The 19,700-nt window shown below is 35.6% G+C and overlaps 1 protein-coding gene across 5 annotated transcripts in view; it reads right to left on the bottom strand.

Annotated features, from left to right (window-relative positions):
- Grm5 (glutamate metabotropic receptor 5) overlaps positions 1-19,700 on the bottom strand; it is a 479,762-nt gene that overhangs the window by 74,787 nt on the left and 385,275 nt on the right. For all 5 annotated transcript variants that reach the window (XM_074081467.1, XM_074081456.1, XM_074081481.1 and 2 more), the window contains 3 exons: positions 16,829-17,075; positions 8,783-8,951; positions 4,056-4,182 (listed from right to left, as the gene is read on the bottom strand). In XM_074081467.1, coding sequence (XP_073937568.1) covers positions 4,056-4,182; positions 8,783-8,951; positions 16,829-17,075 — 543 coding nt within the window. The remainder of the gene's footprint in view (positions 1-4,055; positions 4,183-8,782; positions 8,952-16,828; positions 17,076-19,700) is intronic.

Below are 19,700 nucleotides of genomic sequence, written 5' to 3'. Positions count from 1 at the left end.
GAAGCCATCAGAATAGTTTCCTGTTAGCAGTTCCAAGTGATTTGTTACTTTGAATCAATCAGTGAGCTAGGCTTGCAAACAAGCTACAGGCTGTTTAGAAAAATGCTACAGATTCCAATGAAAGGTTAAAATTCACATATTGATGGGGACACCTTTCCAGGTTTGGCATTTATTGCCCTTCTCCCATACATGTGCTCCCACTCATACACTCACATCTAGGCAGGTAGCTAGAGACAAATCATTTCATTCTTCTATTTGAAAACCTCCACTGGTCCCACACTATTTGCAGGAAAAAATCTAAACTCCTTATTTCAAGGCTATCTTCCTAAACTGGCCTTCATACCTACTTTACTCCTCATTTATAGCACTCCCATCATTTTGCTACATGTTATCACATATTTATGTCAGGCACTGTGTTAGGTGCTGGGATTACAAATAGAGCAAGGAGTCATCTATAATCTTGAGAAACTAACAATTCAGTATGAGAGACAGATTCTAAGCATAGGTCATTAAGAGCTGATTTAAAGTGGGAAGAGAATTAAGAAATAACTTCTGTATTTCTAAAGGAGACACATCATTTTAAGTAGATTAAAGTAGGTTTCATGGAGAAAATGACACCTGAGTAGAATAGGGAGGGGTGAGTGGGAGTTACTGGAGCAAAGCAAGAAGGATAAATACATGTATAAACATGGAAGAATAAAATAACATTGTGTGTAGATGAAAATTATAATCACTTTTTGATACTAGATAATTGCCAATATTGTGGTCCCCAGTATCTGCTGTGAAAGTATTTCCAATAGTGTGGTAAGGCAGGAGACAAGTTGCTTTGATAAATCAAGTATTAAGAAAGTTTATAAAAAGAATATTCCTAATTGAGAAGTTAATTAGAAAGAGGGGTAAAATGGAATTAGCAGTGGGAGGATTTGCTTTTAGAGAAAGGATATCTTTGAGATAAGACAGTAAATAAAAATACTCAGCAGAAAAAAACTCATTAGTCCTTCCTCTGCTATGACCTTAATGATTCTTAAAGTGCTACTTCTTTTTTTCTAATATGATCATTACTTTTAAAAAATGAGTTTCCAGCAGTTCTTCAAGGTTAAATTATCTCAAATTCTCATTAATATGCTCTTCTCTACTTTTCAATACTGGATTTATCCCTTACATATGGTACTAATTACTGCATAGTGTTGTTACCTATTCACATGATTTTCTACCTCTAGAATACAAATTTCTTGGAAACTTAGACTACAGATTTGTATTTCCAGTCCCATTTACATTTTCTGATACAAACTAAGGCTTTATTCTATTAAATTAATTAATTCCCACTTGATAATCTCAAAGGCATGTTAAAATTGATCTGATCTGATCTAAAACCAAACTCTTGGGTTATGAAATAATGTATTTATTTCTTCAGTCTTCAAGACAGGAAATCTGGCAGCCTTCTTTAGCACCTTCTGTATTTAATTTATCTGTATGTCTTGTTTATTATACACCAAAGTATATCTCAGATATTCCAAAGCATTGTTTAGTTTGGGATGCAATAATTCTTTCCTACAGCAGTGACAACCATCCAGCTTATCTACCTGCTTCCACTGTCCATCTATCCCCAAATTAATCTACCTCTTGGCAATAGGAATGCTATTGTAAAATACACTTCTGATCATATTTTTCATGCCTGCTGAAATCCCTGCAATGAGTTCTCATTATACTCAGCAAAAAACCATTCAAACCCTGAGCATGTTCTCCTAGGCTGTGGATGACCTAGCCCTGCTACCTTTCTGATCTTTTCTGACACCATTCTCCCATCTGCTTTTCCATCTACAGACCTACACAAGTAACTGTCTTCTTGGCCAAAAATGCCCTGCTCCCTATTATTTGCTAATTAGATCTCAGTTAATTATCACTTCTCCAGAGACATCTTTTATGATCAAAAATTTTAATTATGTATTCTCTAGTATTTTCATTTTCTACCTTGTATTCTTTGATTTTGTATTTCTTAACATGGTTTGTTAGTATGTGTATATGTGTGTGTATGTGTATGTGTGCACAATGCTTCTTTCCCCACAGCAGGGTAAGATATATAAGGACTATGATATGGAGACCAAATGACATAGGAATCATGTCTGCTTTTCAATTAGATTTCTGCAGCACCCAATAGTAAAATGAAAATGGTAATAATAAAATGGATAAGTTTTGAGTGAATGAAAGAACAGACTGTTCATTTTCAGTAGCACAGTCTTACAAATAATAGGGAAAAATGTTGCATCTATATAACTCTGCCAGCTGTATCCATAGGTACTACATCTGTGGACTCAGTCAACTATTTATAGAAGAAAACAATTGGAAAAACTGCATTTATACTGAACAAAATGCAAACTTTATTTTCGCATCATTATTTCCTAAATAATACAACAATTTGCATAGCTTTTTACATTGAATTACATCATGTAAGTTGTCTAGACATGATTTAAAGCATACAAGAGGGTGTACTTAGGTCATGTATAAATACTGCATCATTTTATATAAGGGACTTGCACATCTGCAGATTTTTATATCTGTATCTGCAGATTTTGGTATCTCTAGGGAGGGAGTTTTCGAATCATTCTCCCTGCATTCAGTCAAAAGGTGTTCAGCCATGCGAGATAACCGAAAGTACAAGATGGTTTTAAAAGTCAGCAGTAATCCAGGTTGAAATTAGAAAAAATATGAAGAAAACATCATCTATAGTACTCCTCACTCCATTCTCAAGAAAACCAATCATAATTAGTTTTTCCTTCTGGCATCTTACTTTCATGCCATGTAAGTATACACACACACATATACATACATTATACTTCATCTGCTCCACAAAATTTATTGAAGCCTTTGTGTTTAACTCTGCAGATACCAGGATGAATAGGAACTCCAAGAAGTTTGTTGTGCAAAGGAAAAAACAGGACTCAAATGCTATCACAAAGCACTTGAATGTTTTACAATATCAGAATGAGAACGAAAGTCTTCTCTATAATACTAATCAATAAAAAAATGATCTTCACATGAGGAAGTCTCAAATATCTCAGGACTGCAGGATTTTTACAAACAGGCTTTGAAGTAAGCTAATGCAAATATTGCAGATAATCACTCCTATGAGGAATGGAGTCTAACCCTGAGGACTTATCACCTAGCCTCTCAGAGTTCTGTGCTAAACCACTAGATGGCCTGACATGTCACATGGTCAGCCCCCTGCCCTGGAGGGTTCCTTTCAGCCTCATGGGTACCCCCCTCCATTCCTGTCCTGTGTTCTCTTACTATATTGCAACCATATTTTTACTGTTTTGCCTTCTTTCTTAAACTGTGTACTTCTTTGAGAGAAAGGTAGTATCTTAATTTCTGTATCCTTATTTTATTGATACACACATGATGTGAGGACAGTGAAGAAAAACTAGAATGAAGATCAGGAGGAGTCATATTTTGGTTTTGTATAATAAAAATTAGAAGGGGTATGTAGTATAGAGCAGACAACATAGTGATATACATCCTTTGGAGTAAAAATCAAAAGGCAAACCAATACTAAAAAGCAAAAAATAAGCAGAAGCAAGTCTTGACCTGTGCTAATGTTATTTAAAAGCTTACTAATAGAAGGTTCTTGATTTCAATTAAGGAAAAGTATTAAGAAAAGCAAACAATTGTAGACAAAATTCTATCTAATTGGGCCCCACCTTTTTGCTCTTGGACATGTCATAGCATATTTCAGCCTCTTTTCAGCTAATACTTCTTCCTCTATATCTCAAATGACACACTTAACCGGGGCCCTGCTTAGGAACTCCTAGGAAGGTCTTCAGGGTGCACTGAGAGTGACCAGTAGCTAACCTAGGAATTCTGATCTATTTTGGAGTGAGGACAGGTGTTTAGGCAGATCTTTCCATAAGAGCTGAAGGGTTTCATGAGTAGCTCAGCCCTAAGGGAATTCTTTGTCCTATAAATAAGATAACCCAAGATGAAAAATACTTGAAGATGAGACCCCTCTCTCCATGCCTGTGTCTTTTTTTCAGTTGCTGACATTGTGACAAAGGTACCTGTCAGGTCATCAGTGGGCCAGGACCCCAGCTGGCAGGCCTTGCAGGTGTATTCATCAAAGACATACTCATTCTCCTTGCAAGGTGTGCAGGTCCAACAACAACTGACTTCTCCCTTCCGGATCACCTAAGACAAATATTTAAAATGTTGATTAATTTTTTGTATAAATTTTGAACAATTTTTAAAATAAAACCCCTTGAAATCCATTATTCCAATGTACTTCACTGCTTTGCAAAACAGAATGGGCCTTCACACAAATTTCAATTGCAATTAAATAGACAAGAATACATATTAGTATTCTTATTCTATATTTAAAGAAACTGAGTTTAAACATCATGGAGTTGGTTGGTAGCAGGGTCCCGAATTTAATTTAAAGAATTCAATTATGAGAGTATTTGGATAATTAGCTTTGGATGCCTATATTTAATTAAAAACCTGTGTTTTCTTCATGGGTTTGTATACCTACATATACATGTACAAAACTGAACTTTCTCCAAAGTCTATGCCTCTTCTTTTCTCAAATTAGGAACTTTTGCTCTCTGAATTTACCTTGGCTTTCTTCTTCTTGTTGAATAATTGTGAGAAAAAATACTGTATTTCTCCTAATGTTCAAAAATCCATTCGTATTATTAAATAATTATGAATTTTCATTGGATAGAAAACAGAGGCACAAGCTTTCTGGAGATAATGTCTTTCTAACCAAAAATCTGGTTCAATAATTCAGCCCATTCTTTCCTCTTTAGTAGATTTGCTTTGCTTAGGTTGAATGTAGATAAAGTCATTGAGACTACTATGGACCACTTCAGCTATTTGATTTTTAAAGCAATAGAAATTAATTTAAATAATTTAATAGTTGTTGAAAGAGTTCAAGAAGTTATTCTTTAGAAAAGGGTGTCTTTCTCCCACTACCACTTGTGCATTAATAACCTCCATGAAATAAATGCAGAATTCACTCACCAATCATATAGATAATTAAAGCAATGATGATTATGTTTACATCCCTTGTCTTACATACAGACTTCACTGATGAATTTTGATAATAATATTGTCTAAATACCCATAGCCAAGTATAATCGTAAATGATATTTTTTCATATTATGTACTGACCTTTGTGCTCACTCTTAAATCTGCAACAATGAAAGCAAGAAACAATGGAAAATGGCCTGAAACATCCTACCCCTAAAATCATCTACTGAGTGAGGCAAAATTATTAATTAGACCCTATTTAATCCAGCTGAAATATTCTTCATCATAATACTGACATTTACAGGCTATTTAGGGCATGCCATATGCTGTGATGACATTAAAATACTGGAGCAGCTCTGTGTGAGGTAGCTGGTTTATTTTATTCAAGTTTAAGGCAGGTAACTAATACATAGTTCACTCACTTAGCAAGCTAGGGTAAATGGGGTATCAACTAATGTGTGTTGGAATTTAAGGCTCATGCCCACAAATATTGAGCCTTATTGGAAGGTACAGTTCATAATATTATGATGTAGGGAAAAGAGTACTGTTCTGGGTTTGAAGAGGCACCAGGTCCTAGTTTTACTTATAGCCACTATGTTGTTATGAAGACTTGAACAATCTTCCAGAGGCACCTAGCTTTGCATGTTCGGTTCTGGTTTACATTTATTTTGAATACAAGATACAGTGACAGTCTCTTTCATGGCATTTTCCATTCTTTGGGAATATCCTAGAAGGGGTGGTGCTTTCTTTCTAACTAACAATATGAAGTTTTGCTAGCCTAAACTCTGTCATGGAAATTAGGTTCGGGAGTCTCTGAACAATGCCACGAGATGTTATCATCACTGCAGTTCTCAGTTGCAACTTCAAACCATATTAAAGAAAGGTTGTCAAGTGTACATGTAATAGAGTAAAAATGAGAACTGGTTGAGAAAATAGAGTTTAGGAATTAAAAAATGACTAAACAAGAATTATTATTAACTAAGCAATATTGAAACTAAAATAATAGGGAATCAATTCCTCCATTTTGTAAACTGCTCCCAGTAAAGTATATGTAAATCAGTCTCTCAAATCAAAAATTCAAAACTTTGACATCATAGGTTCAAACTGCATTGGTACGAAGAGTTAAAAACAAGGAACATGCAAATGGTAATTTACATTGCATAAACTTTTTATGGAAGCAATGGAAATTATGAACAACTGATGTTCCAGATGGACTTATAAAGGCTTTCCCAGGAATAGCTCAGCTGCAAGGTGACTGGCCAAGACACAGTTTGCACTATATATTGAGAGCTTGTAAACTCCCCATAAAGGGCCAAATAGTACATATTTAGGCCTTAGGCTATACAATTAGCATCACCACACATCCATTTAACTGCTATGGTAGTGTGAAAGTGACCATTGAAAATACATTAAACACAAAACAGCTTGGCTATGCTTCAATAACACTTTATTTACAAAAATAGGCAGCAAGTCAGAGCTGGCTGTGACTCATAGTTTCAACTCTTGTTGTATGCCACAATGTCTTATTAAGACATGCAGAGATTTTCACATATTTAGAAAGCTATTGAGCCACTTAGCAGATATTAATAAATTTATTTTTATTTTATTATTCTATTTTATATTTTATTTTTTGCCTTTCTTCCTTCTAGTCTTATGATTTCCAAATTTTCAGAACTCTCTGAGGACCTTACTACCAATTGTAAGATATTGTAGTTTTTTCTTTTCTTTTTTTTTTTTGAGGTACTGGCTTGAACTCAGGGCCTATACCTTGAACCACTCCACCAGCCCCTTTTTGTGAACGTTTTTTCGAGATAGGGTCTTGCAAACAATTTTCCCGGGATGGCTTTGAACCACAATTCTCCTGATCTCTGCCTCCTGAGTAGCTGGGATTACAAGCATGAGCCACGGGTGCCCAGCTTTTCGTTTCAATCCAACATCGCAAATAAACATCTCTAAACTGAGTGAAGCTGATATCGATTGAAAAGACTAAGACAAAATGCTGAAAGTGTACATATTGCCTGAAATGGTACAATATAACTTTTTGTTGAACAAATACTTCATTTTTATATCATTTCTTCTTCTACTAGGACAATGCACCCCCAACGCTCACTTTATCTCCCTCTTAAATGATATTTTGATCCTCTTATTCATTGTTGTTTATTTCCTGTAAGTATGAACAGACCATACTTAGCCTAAAACCAGCTATCCTGTGTCTCCAAATTACCAAACCACTCTTGCCTGCTTTTCATCGTGAACTTTTTGAATGTGTACCACTGTATTCTGTTCCATTTGACAGGCTTCTGTCTTGAGAGACTTGGATGAAAGGCTAACCCTTAATTCTTAAGTCTTTCCTTCATTCCTCCTCTTCCTTGACCTGTCTTGTACTGACTATTATCTTATGAGACAGTGTGCTTTCCATCTGTCTCTCTCTGAACTCATTGCCACTCAGCTTTCACCTCTTCCTCTTTACACTTTAAGGGCAGATATTCTCCAAGGCTTATTCTTGGTCCACATTGTAATTTCTTGAAACTTTCAGGTTGAGCAATTTTATTTATGCTAACAATATTATCATTAACTCTAACCAATTAATTCTTAAGTTTGGATCTTTAGCATTTTTTTCTCCTTCTTCTAGACCAGTCATTACTAGCTTGTTCTCCCAAAACCAATATGCCACCAAACTAACCCCTTTTTTCTAAAACCATCCTCATTGTTTTATTCCTGACAACAGTACCTTTTAGTTACTAAGACTGGAAACTAGAGTTGATTCTCGAGTTCTTTCTCTTCTCCAACCCAATGTGTAATCAACGTCTTGGTCTTATCGGGTCTTCCTCCATGAAGTTTCTCCTTAACATATCCCTTTCCCCTTTGTTCATTTTCATTGCTTCTTCCCTTGTCACCTTTAACTTAGCTCTGTTTTTCTTTTTTCTTATTTATAACTGTACTCATTAATCTTCACCTACTGTAGTCCAACTTACATCAACATATTGATCAAAATTATTCTTTTACTCCTGTTCAATATATATTAAGTTCAATCTATTTAGTATGACACTGAAAACTCTCTATAAATCTAAATTTGCCCTATTATTTGGCTTTTTCTTTCATAGCAACTTCTATGCTCTTTAAATTGTTCACTTCTGTTGGAGAATAGTCTAATTAAGCATTCTGTACCTTTCGTATTACTGTTCATTCTTCAAAAATGATCCTTCTCTGAAATCATACCCATTTTATGGTCCAATGCTCAAAAATTCTTCAGAAGAAATCTCTCTCTTTTGTATAAAGGTATGTAGCCTTATTTTCTTCTTATTAATGAAGTCATCACATTTTCATATTATTTATCTATGCACATGATATTTTCCCTTATTTAGACCAAATATTCTGACAATAAATGATATATCACTTATTTTTTCTCCAATAATGTTAATGGTTACATTAAGAAGTGCTGATATCAGTGTGCTTTGCAAGTCTAAATTATTTATTCCCAAGAAACAGTGTCATTATAGCCTTACATAAGCAGAAAGGAGGGTGAGACAAAATCAGACTCTTCAAAGGGTTTGATCAGCTCAGACCAACTATGAATACTATTGGGGTTTCATGCTAGATTTCCTAAAGAATTAATGAGAATAATCTTAAAAACACTTTCTGACATTAGAAACTTACAATTAAAAGCTAATACAAGCATCAAAATTTTAAAAAAACAGCTAATGATAATTGACATTTTAAAATTTACAACAAAAATAAAGAAATATGGACTACATCTTACCTTTATCTGGCCTTTCTCACATGGTTCACTACACACAGATCTTATGATATTATTTTTCTTGGACCATACTTCATCATCATCCATTTTTAATTCTCCATTGTCCCAACTTCCAACATTGATGTAATCAAAATAATCTTTCCCCATTTCCTTGAAATTCATTATCTCATACCTTAGACAAAGAATAAAATAATTATTCATATATGAATATAGATACTCATCTATTAAAAGGCAACAGACTTCATTCTATAAATTATATCTATTGTCATATAAGGAACACTGGAATTTTCCATGGGAGTTCAGTTAGAATAATAAAAACCTGTTGGTTTCATTTTCTCTTCAGAGTTTTTTTTCTTTTTTACATTCAAGCTTACACCTGAAATGGAAAATAATAATCCCATAGGAGAACGGGTCTTGACCTCAAAAAGATGAAAGACACTTTTGAAATAACTTCAAGAAGCTTAACAAAGACTATTGTTGGGCTTCTGAAAAAAAGATAGGAAAGTTTTTATTTACACTGAAGTAACATGACAAATTTTTCCCATACTAATCCAGTGAGAAATCTGGTAAATCTTCATCTTATTACCAACATTAAGTAAGGAGGGGTTAATTTGGATAGAGCCTGATTTTACTTTTCTTCTTTTACCTTTTATTAATGGCTAAATTCATTATATAAAGGCAATTATGGAAATGATAGTTTAAAAAAATAATCCAAAAAATTTCTAAGGAACTTTGTGAAATGTAAAAAATACTAAAAGAGGAATACTTTGTGATTTCTCAAACTTTATTGGATATTATTCTTATTTAGAGTATGGGGAGAAAAGATAAAGAAGGCAAACCAATGTGTGCTTATTTGCAAGCCTTATGTATATGAACTTTTCCAGAGAAGCATTTCTGAAATAATTTTCTAATCTGAGAATACCAGATGAGCAGTATAAGGACTTTCAGTTCCTACAAGTATGTCATAGGCCTGTAATAAGTCCTTAAACACTGCTTTTGATATAAAGCTCTGACTCCTTACTTTGTTTATGAATTAATTGAAAACAGGATAAAAGCTAGGCATCCCATCCTTCATTTTGTGGTTGTGTTCTTTATTCTGAGTCATTTTCTCCTGCAGTCATTTTGCAGCCATCCTGGGATTCAGGAAGGACCAGAAAGGAGAAAAAGAGCACCTTCCAGGTAGCAATGACTCATTATAACAAGGCACCACCTGATCAGTTATGAGACAATGAGTTGCCAGACCACCTATGACTACTGACCACACCTGTGACTGGGACAGCAAATAATTATACATACCTTGCCCCTTGCTCCCACTCCTTCCTCCTCTTTAAACCTAAAGCAAATGTCTGTCTTAGAAGATGGGTTGAAATGCTATCTTGTCTTTTCCTTTGGTTTCCTGTGTCATGTAATAAACTTCCTTTTCTTACTCATCTTTTATTTAGTGTGTTGGGATGAGATGCCAGCCTGAAGAAACCCAGGAATTTGGGCCTGTGGCTAAAATCTCCTGTAACAGGTATACAACATTTTACCTAGTACCCTCTGCTTTTTGGACTTTAATGCTGGCGTGTAGGTTCATGAATGCTCCCTCCAACTTTCCACACGCCACATGTTTAGCTATCTGGAAGTGGATCTATGTGGAAAACTTTCTAGCTCTGGGATTCCAGTGAACTGTCTAAATTACAATTCTAAATCAAAACTCCTAGGATACTTTCCTTTCTTCACTGTCACAGCCATCCCATGGCTACTGAGCATGCAATAGGTTGAGATGTTAGAACACAGAGCACTGAAATAAAAACAACTCATGAGTTATGGCACTGATACTTCAAATATACAGGCTTATAAATCCTAAAAGGTGACTTTCCTGATTTGTCATTGACCAGAAATGTCAGTGTCTTTCTTTGCTTTTAGTGTTTCAAGAGATGAGGGTTCCATTGCTCACTCACAAATGAATTCCATTTCTGGAAATGTCTAGTCTGAACTGTTAACTTCATATATAATGGAAGCGAAGCCCAGTGAGGTTAGTTAATATGACCAGGTTTCAGAGAAGGCAAATGTCAAAAGCCAGTGCCTTTAGATTTCAGTCTACTGTTCTTTCTTCACTATTAGATCACCTCAGATCTACTCAGTACAACTAAGAGGTCAAACGATTCTATATTTTAAGATTCTTATCTCTATAGCTATGGCCCTTAGTTTTATGTATAAGACATTTGCTGGTAAATGGATGGAACTGGAGAACATCATTCTGAGTGAGGTTAGCCTGGCCCAAAACACCAAAACTCGTATCTTCTCCCTCATATGCGGACATTAGATCAAGGGTAAACACAACAAGGGGATTGGACTTTGAGCACATAATAAAAGCAAGAGCACACAAGGGAGGTATGAGGACAGGAAAGACACCTAAAAAACTAGACAGCATTTGTTGCCCTCAACACAGAGAAACTAAAGCAGATACTTTAAAGCAACTGAGGCCAATAGGAGAAGGGGACCAGGAACTAGAGAAAAGGTTAGATCAAAAAGAATTAACCTAGAAGGTAACACACACGCACAGGAAATCAATGCGAGTCAAATCCCTGTATAGCTATCCTTATCTCAACTAGCAAAAACCCTTGTTCCTTCCTATTATTGTTTATACTCTCTCTTCAACAAAATTAGAGATAAGGGCAAAATAGTTTCTTCTGGGTAGCGAGGCAGGTGGGGGGAAGAGGGAGGGGGTGAGGGGGTAAGGGAGGGGGTGGGGGAAGGGGGAAGAAATGACCCAAATATTGTATGCACATATGAATAAAATAAAAATTAAAAAAAAAAGAAATGGCAAAAAGTGAAGGGATTCCATTTTGGAAAAATAAACGTGGCAATTCTGGAGATTGTGAAATGTCATATTTGAAAGGGAAATAATTTCAAGAAAAGTTAAATCTTAATTTTGGTTTTGCCATCTTTATAACCACATTAGAAACAACAAATCTTTCCTTTTGAATTAAACTTTTTTCCTGATAATTATTTATTATCTATAAGACAAAACATAAAAAAAATTATCAATGGCTCTAGCTATGAAAATGTGACATTGATTTTAATACTTCAGTAGAAGTGCACTAAAAAGAAAGAGAGAAAGAAAGAAAGGAAGAAGAAAGAAAGAAAGAAAGAAAGAGGAAGGAAGGAAGGAGGGAGGGAACAAATAAATACAAATAATTCTCCATGTAGAAGATTCTTTCTTTCATGAACTGGAATGAGATTTGAGCCTTTTAAATAACTTCAGAGATGAGATATAGATTTTATTCTCTATCAAAAGCAAACAAAATTTCAAAAATATCCTTATTTAAATTTCAGATAAGAATTAAAACACTTAGCCACTTCCTGCAGTGTTTATATGTTATTTAATCTAGAAGACTGTATTTTATTTTCCGCAAAAGAACTATAAGCAACTCAGTGTATTTGTTTTCCATAAAGATACCAGTTAACTCAACTAGCAAAACCACTTTGTCTTCCTTATTATGCTTGTGTCTTTTCTTCAACAAAATTAATGATAAGGGCAGAACAGGACCTGCCTGGAACTGAGTGGAGGACGGTAGAAGGGGGGAGGAGAGGGGGGACAGGTGACTCAAACAATGTATGCACATGTGAATAAATGAATAATAAATAAATAAATAAAAGCTTCTTATATTTTGAAAAAAAAAAGATACCAGTTATAGAACATCAGTGTTGGATGCAAAAATTAAAGTATGATTACAATCATGGAACACTGTGAATAAATACCCCAGTCCAATTTCTTTCTTTCCTTCTTTTCCCCTCCCCTCTCCCCTCTCCCTCCTACCCCACCTTGTTCCCACATCCACCTCTGCTCCTGGGACCTTTCCCTTCATCACAGTGTGTCTCTGTCTTCTTCAGTATCTCTTTCTCTTTCCCCTTTCCCTCTGTGTCCTCACATCTGTCTGTTCCTTAAATAGCTACAATTTAGCTGAAATATCCCAAATAATTTTTAAAATAAATTTTATATATTTTTCAAAACATAAATAAAAAACAAAATATATTTCAACAAGAATAAGTTCTGTTAAAGCCCTTAACTGAAACTAGAGGAAGTCAGTTGAACAGAAATAAAGACATTTCCTAATGTTTAGAATTCTAAACTGAAGCAAGCATCCTCACAAGGCGGGGGAAGCTATCTTTCCTGGGGTATAGTTGAAGAAAGGATGCTGTCAGGGGAATCGAACAATTATTGAGAGAAGGCACTTTGGAGAGTGTATGGCTCCTAACAGTCTCTCGGGCTGCAATTCTGATGCTAAGTCCTTTTTTAAAAATGTGATCCTTAAATTTGTGCTTAACTGTCAGTGGGCCATCATAGTAGAAGTGCCAGCTCCTGCTCCATACAACAAACAAATTATAAAAATGATCTGTGCCTTCTGGGTGAGTAATCACAGATCGAAGAGAGAAACCACAGAGTTAGTTTGACCAAAAACATTAATAAGAATATCACCAATAATGGAACCCTTCTCTACTATGCAGATTGTTTCTGATGGAATAAAAGAAAAGTGATCTTAAAAGTCTATGGAAAATTCTCATCTGATAATTATATCTGAGAGTTACAAATAGTTCTTTTGCTGTTGCTAACTGACTATGTAACCTTGGACGTGCCTCTTTATTTCTCTGAATCTCAGATTTCTCTTCTGGAAATTTAAGATATTGATATAGATTGCCTGTTTCTCTGTGGTCTAAATGGAGCCATATATTAAGAATAATGTGCAAATGGATTCAATATCTGCAATTTCTATTGGTCTGGCTTCATATTTTCTATTTACCCCTTCTGTTGCTCTGTTGCTCTTCTCCTGACTTCTTCCAGTTTAATCTTTTTGTAATTCCTTTATTGGCCTTATCACTATTTGTCTTTGTGTTAAAGTTTTGGTGGCTGCTTAAGGGATTATAATATGCATTTTATTCTATTTAAAAATAGTGTTGAATCACTTAATGCAAAAACATAAGAACTTTGCCCTGTATAATTTCATATTCCTTTTCTTTAGAACAGTATTTTCAAATATTGTACATGCACATATCCACTCCACAGTGGAATGTCTTGTTGCTTTAAATAGTTGTTTTTAGTTCAACATTTGTTCTCCATGATCCCTATCCCAGGCAGCAGCCAGGTCTCTTAAACTTAGTTTCCTGATAGAAACTCTACACCAGGGGTCAGCAAACATTTTCTATTAAGATGGTCTCTAACCACTCAGCTCTGCTATGATAACACAAAAGCAGCCATAACACTTAACTTAATGAGCATGACTATGTTCATTAACCTGTTAACCTTGTTAACAGCAGACTGGAATTGGCCTGCAGACACTATTTTGCTGATGCATGATCTCAATCATTGATAGAAAATAGTAGATGTTCACATTTCTTATCTGTAATTCTGAAATCCTCATAGCTCTGAAAACCATGCTTTACCATAACTCACTTGGCAGGAAAAGAGACTTATCTGAAATTATCTAGCAATAGAACCTGACTGGAACTATTTTATGGCTATTTATAGCCTATTTATGACCCATAGTGTGAATATTCTTATTTTGATGCAGAAATATTAATGTGTTGATTAAGGAGTGCCACTCTGTGGCATGTAGCTTTTATAAATTCAAAGTGGATTCTGTAACACAGTCAGTATCATGGGTTTCATTAATGAAGTATGGTTTGACAGTACTGTAATCAGCAAAGTGTGTTCTAACAATCTGCATGGGTGTGTGCTACATCTCCCAGCTTCCTCTGGGTTGGGATCTTCTTCTGAGGTCTCTTGTGATTTAGGAGAGTCCCTCATTACCCCAGGCTCCTCCAGTTCCTATCCCAGTTGGGAATCTCTTTGATCTGGCAGAGCAGCAGCCTTTACTTCACAAAAATGACAACACAATTCCAGCAAATAAATTTCTCAGACAACATTTTTTAAAAATTTGATTAATTGGCAAGTTGCTATATAAGGTGAGGAATTGAAGCCCCAGGAGATCAAGTTAGAATCTGAACTCTATCATTTACTAGACTATGCCTTTGGGTGAGTCATTTAACCTTTGTGAATTTGTTCAGCTGGAAAAGAGCATAATAATATTACTTACCTTATAGAATTAAAAAATAGATCATGTAGTTTACTGTTTGGCTCAGAACATATATTCAATAATTTTTTTTGAGACAGGTTCTCACTGTGCTGCCCAAGAAGTTACAAAGTGTTATACTTTTTAAAAAATATAATTGGATTAGCTAGAAAAACCAAAAGGTGCAACCTACCCTTTCCTGTATATGGTTCATGACCTCATAGTTTAATTCTGATAAATTATTAATGCTTGAATGTAATACCCAAGCTTAGTATTACGTAGATAAACTCAAAACAACTGTGCACTCACAGAAATTGTTTGCAGAATATTATGCATATTGTTCTTAAAGAATATGTAGAATTTTATCAGAGTCTTAAAGGAATTCATGTTCCAGAGGTGAAAAACCAGTGTCCTAAAAGAACCAGCATACTTGGGGGATTGAGAGCAAAGCACTGATGTTCTACTTGATCCATCAAGGTTTCCCAGTGGAATTGAGTTGGTCCATGTGAGACATTTCCTCACTATCTGTTTTGTAGAACTGGATTGGGCATATGGCATGAACACTCTTAAACTGGTGTTGCTGCTGTCTTCAGTCTATTAGCAAGTCCTGGGGAAACGTCAGTGCTCCAGAGATGCACACAGCAACAATAAGTGCTTGCACAGCTATCAGAGCTTAGACCTAGTCTTGAGACTGAAAACTGAGCTCAGTATCAACTTCTCCTGAGAAGATTTTCAAAACCTGTGAGGTGTCTTTTGATCCTGAGAAAATGCTTGTATTTTCCTCCTACTGAGTATACTGAAAAGCCAAAAAAGAGTAGATAGAAAACAGTACGCAAAAAGTCAACTTATCTTGGCACACAGCCTGACTGGTGCAATACTCTTCAATTCTCTAGACTAGAGAAAACATCCAGCTTTTAGCTGGGCTGTGTGACCTGGAACTACCTGTCACTTAGCAGTCCAGCATGTGAGATGGTGACAGCTGCATCCAGGACAAGCTCCAGCTTTCCTTGGGATATAGAAATGTGCTAAGCCAAGATTGCTGGCAGAAAGTGCAGGCACATGGGGTGTGAGTTGTGGAGGGACTCATGAGACCTCTTGGCAGAATCAGCTGCAACTAGAGTGTGCAGACACTTGTCCAAGCACAGCTGTGAAGCATAAGCTGCTGTTGGAAGAGAATTTGGAGTTCTGCAGTGGGACCAAAGGACCCTGATTTTCTGATGCAAAGCAAGGTGAAGACTCAGCTCTTCTATAACAGAGAATATAACTTCAGTGAATTATCCCTCATGGATTATATATATATATATATATATATATATATATATATAATCACTTTAAGAATTTGGAGTATGAGATAGATATGAATTCTGCCAAGTTTTGGATGCCTAGTGATTTCTCTGAAGACTGACCTACAATTATGAGTAAGTTTCATATTTCTCAGGCATTTTCTTATAAATAATGAAAGGTGAAATTTCAGAGAAAAGGGCAAGTTAGTACTCATCATGGGAGAAAGCACTTCAGCTGGAGGATAACAAAATACATTAGACTTATAACTCACTGTCGATAGAGCAAATAATATAAGAGCACCTCAGCTCTATTCTGGATGATCAGAAATTGAATTGTTCCTGCTTCAGAATAGTTCTATGACCCAAGAAGAAAACAGTATAGGGCATAACATGATAAACATGTGCTGAGAAATCACAGAGATGGCTTGTGTTTGTCCATGAGAAACTGAAGCTCCTGCCTCTAAGTGTAGGTCTTTGAAATATGGTAATGATTTCAAAAGCACATTGTGGACATGAGTATTAAAATGCTTTTCCTGGGGCACAGGGAACAAAGGTTTTCCTTTTTATCTTTACTCGCTTTGTAATATCAGCCCTACCCAAATACGGCCAGGAAGCCTAAATGACCACAGAGGAGAGAAACAGACACCTCAGAATCAAGAGTGAGCTGTGGCTCAGCCTTTATTGTTTATAGATAAGAATTATAGCAATACCTTCCTGGAGAGTCTCCGTTTTCATCAAATAGGATCATATCTCCAGAAACTCCAGTGAAATTGGTTTTCATCAGAGAGTCTAAGAGTTTCCGTCCATCAATTGGCTTCATCGCATCACAGAGTCCTGCATAGCCAGGGCAGAGGGACATCTGCATGTTGTGGAGGCCATAGGCCATGGAATAGATGGCGTTGATCACAAACCCCATTTTGGAATCTTGAACATGATGTGTTCTCAGAGTCAAAGAACCTGTGGGGAAACAAATTAGGGATTGACTTGGAGAGCTGGAATTCTACTGGAATGATTAAAGAAAGTATTGGAGCAACACATCACATTTACAACCAGACAAAACACAGGTGACAACACATTGTGCCTAACAACTGTCTTCTATTTTCAGGCTTTTCTTCCAAAACTGTGAAGAAAGAGCTGAACCCCAAACCAAGATTCACTTCCTCCAGTAACCAAACTCTGAGGACAGATTTTAAAATAGCACTGCACTTCTGTACTAAAAATTTATCTGAAGGTCAGATTAATTTCCATAGTGTTATTCATGATAATATTCCTTTTCTAGAAATCATGAAGAAATACCCAGTTTTCAAACTATTAACTCCTTTTAGTCAAGCAAACTCAATCCTCTACCATCTTGCTTTCACCAGTTTAATTTATTACTCACTACTTCAAGTCTCAAAACATATGTTCTCCATAAACTGGCCTATTTGAAAGTTATGAAATTTCATAACTTTCATAACTCTAGAGTTTTTAATAAACTCTATTAATTCATGAATTAATTCAATAAACATTTGTGGATGTCAGAGTATACCTAAAGCTGTGTGATTGATGATCTAAAGAAAAAAACAGCAATGAATTAGGCACAAGTTATGCTCTAAAGAAATTTGCCCAATAAAAATTCTGTTATGAATGATCTATTTCTTAATATTTGAAATGTAAGGATTTGGGAGAATTATGTTGGTAGGCAGCAGCATTGGTGAGTGCAAATGTGTCTAGTGTGTTCTTTGAGGTAAAAAGAAAGACTAAAACTTAGTGAGAGGAAGAGTCGGATGTGAAGCAAGAGAAATAGGTGGGGACTGTGAAATGTACAGCTTTGATGTGTTTTCTGATTTTCATTTAAAAATGTATTTTGCTATATGGAAAATGGAATGACAGTGGGAAGGGGAAACATGAAGAATACTATAATAGAGAGAGGATTATGGCTTAGTCCAGGGTAGGAATCTAAGTATATTTTGAAAACAGAAGGAACAGGATGTGTTAAAATTGGACGTGGAGTATGAGGGATGAAGAAGAACTGAGGATGAGTCCAGGTCTTCAGTTAAAGCACTGATGGATTAGAATGCATGAACTGAGAAGTGAGAAGGGGTGGGTGGGGGTGAGGAAAGAAAAGCGCTGTTTAAGTTGTTAAGCAGGGAGGTAAGTTACTTATTGCTGATGTAACAGACCAGAACAATGATATTGGTGGCCTTGCTAAGGTGACAGAAGTAGAGAAGGTGAGGACACATTTTGAAAACAGAACAGGCATCACTAACTGGTTAGATCTTTCTCAGATATCATAATCCTTATTTAATTCTTGATAATACCTTTGAAATTTTATTGTTCTCTATTGAGTTGGAGTCCGTGGCCCAAGTAATAGAACACCTGACTTGAAAGCACAAAGCACCACCAAAAAATAGAAAGTACTGTTCTCTAAGGTTGCACCTTTAGTCATCTTGCAATTTTATACACTTTCTAATGCTTCAAATGTCATGTAAGTAAGGATTCCTTAACACTAATATAGTGCCAGGTATGGTTTTCCGTGCTATACAGAAATCTACACAACTAATCTTAGAGAAACACAGTGAGATAGATACGATTTTTATGAGGAAATTGAGCATAGAGAGATGCAATGATTTACCTAATAATGTCACACAGCTACTGAGCAACAAAAGCAGAATTTAAAACTAGGCAATCCAGTTCTGGAGTCCGTGCTCAGATACTCTGTAGCTTTTGAAATATGAATTCAATTGAAGTCCCAGACATTTCCTGAGGCATGCAAACCTTAACATTTAATAAAAATTTAAGTTATTTCTGTATTTCACCCAACTTGGAACACTCCTATATTCCCTGTATTTATTTCTTTTCTTTCAGCCTCATTCCTACTACCTTAATTTGGGTTTCAAAATTTCTTAATGATTTAGGTATATGCATATTTATATTTCTGGATTCAACACCAAAATCAAAGTTAAAGTTTATAAAATGAAAAATATCTTCCTCTCTTCCCCCTAGACACTATTTCTCACTAGGGGCAGCTATTCTAAAGGGAGATATTCAATATTCTAAATTATCCTTCCTCCAAAACATTACTAGTTTCAATGACAAATGTATAGGCATATAGATGTTATCTCAAATGGTAGCATGCCTACACACTTAGATATCTTGCTTTTAACACTATATTGCAGAGCTTCATGTTCTTTCCATAGTGGTACATGTAGGGGTGCTACATTATTTAACTGGCTGTGTAATATTCTCTCACTTGAATAGACTGTCATATATGCAATATATCTAATCCCAGTATGCTTTATCATTTCTTGCTTGAGTTCCGCAGTCTCTTTTTCTTTTTTGAAATAGGGTCTCACTATGTAGCCCAGGCTAGCCTCAAAGTTACAATCTTCATGCCTCAGCCTCCCACGTGTTGGAATTCCATAGTAAGCCATCATGCATGGCTCTACAATAGCTTTTTAAAAAACATACACTTACTGCCCCCAACATTTTCCTGCTCTACATATTCCAAATGTAGATATCAGAGAGAAGTCCTTCTAAAACACAAACTGATTTTGTTAGGCAATTGAAACTGTTTGTTTCCATTTAGTTGATAGCAAAAAT

The sequence above is a fragment of the Castor canadensis genome, chromosome 1 (genome assembly GCF_047511655.1).
Source record: "Castor canadensis chromosome 1, mCasCan1.hap1v2, whole genome shotgun sequence".
In the NCBI taxonomy this organism is placed as follows: domain Eukaryota; kingdom Metazoa; phylum Chordata; class Mammalia; order Rodentia; family Castoridae; genus Castor; species Castor canadensis.
This window is presented reverse-complemented; position numbering and strand designations above follow the sequence as displayed.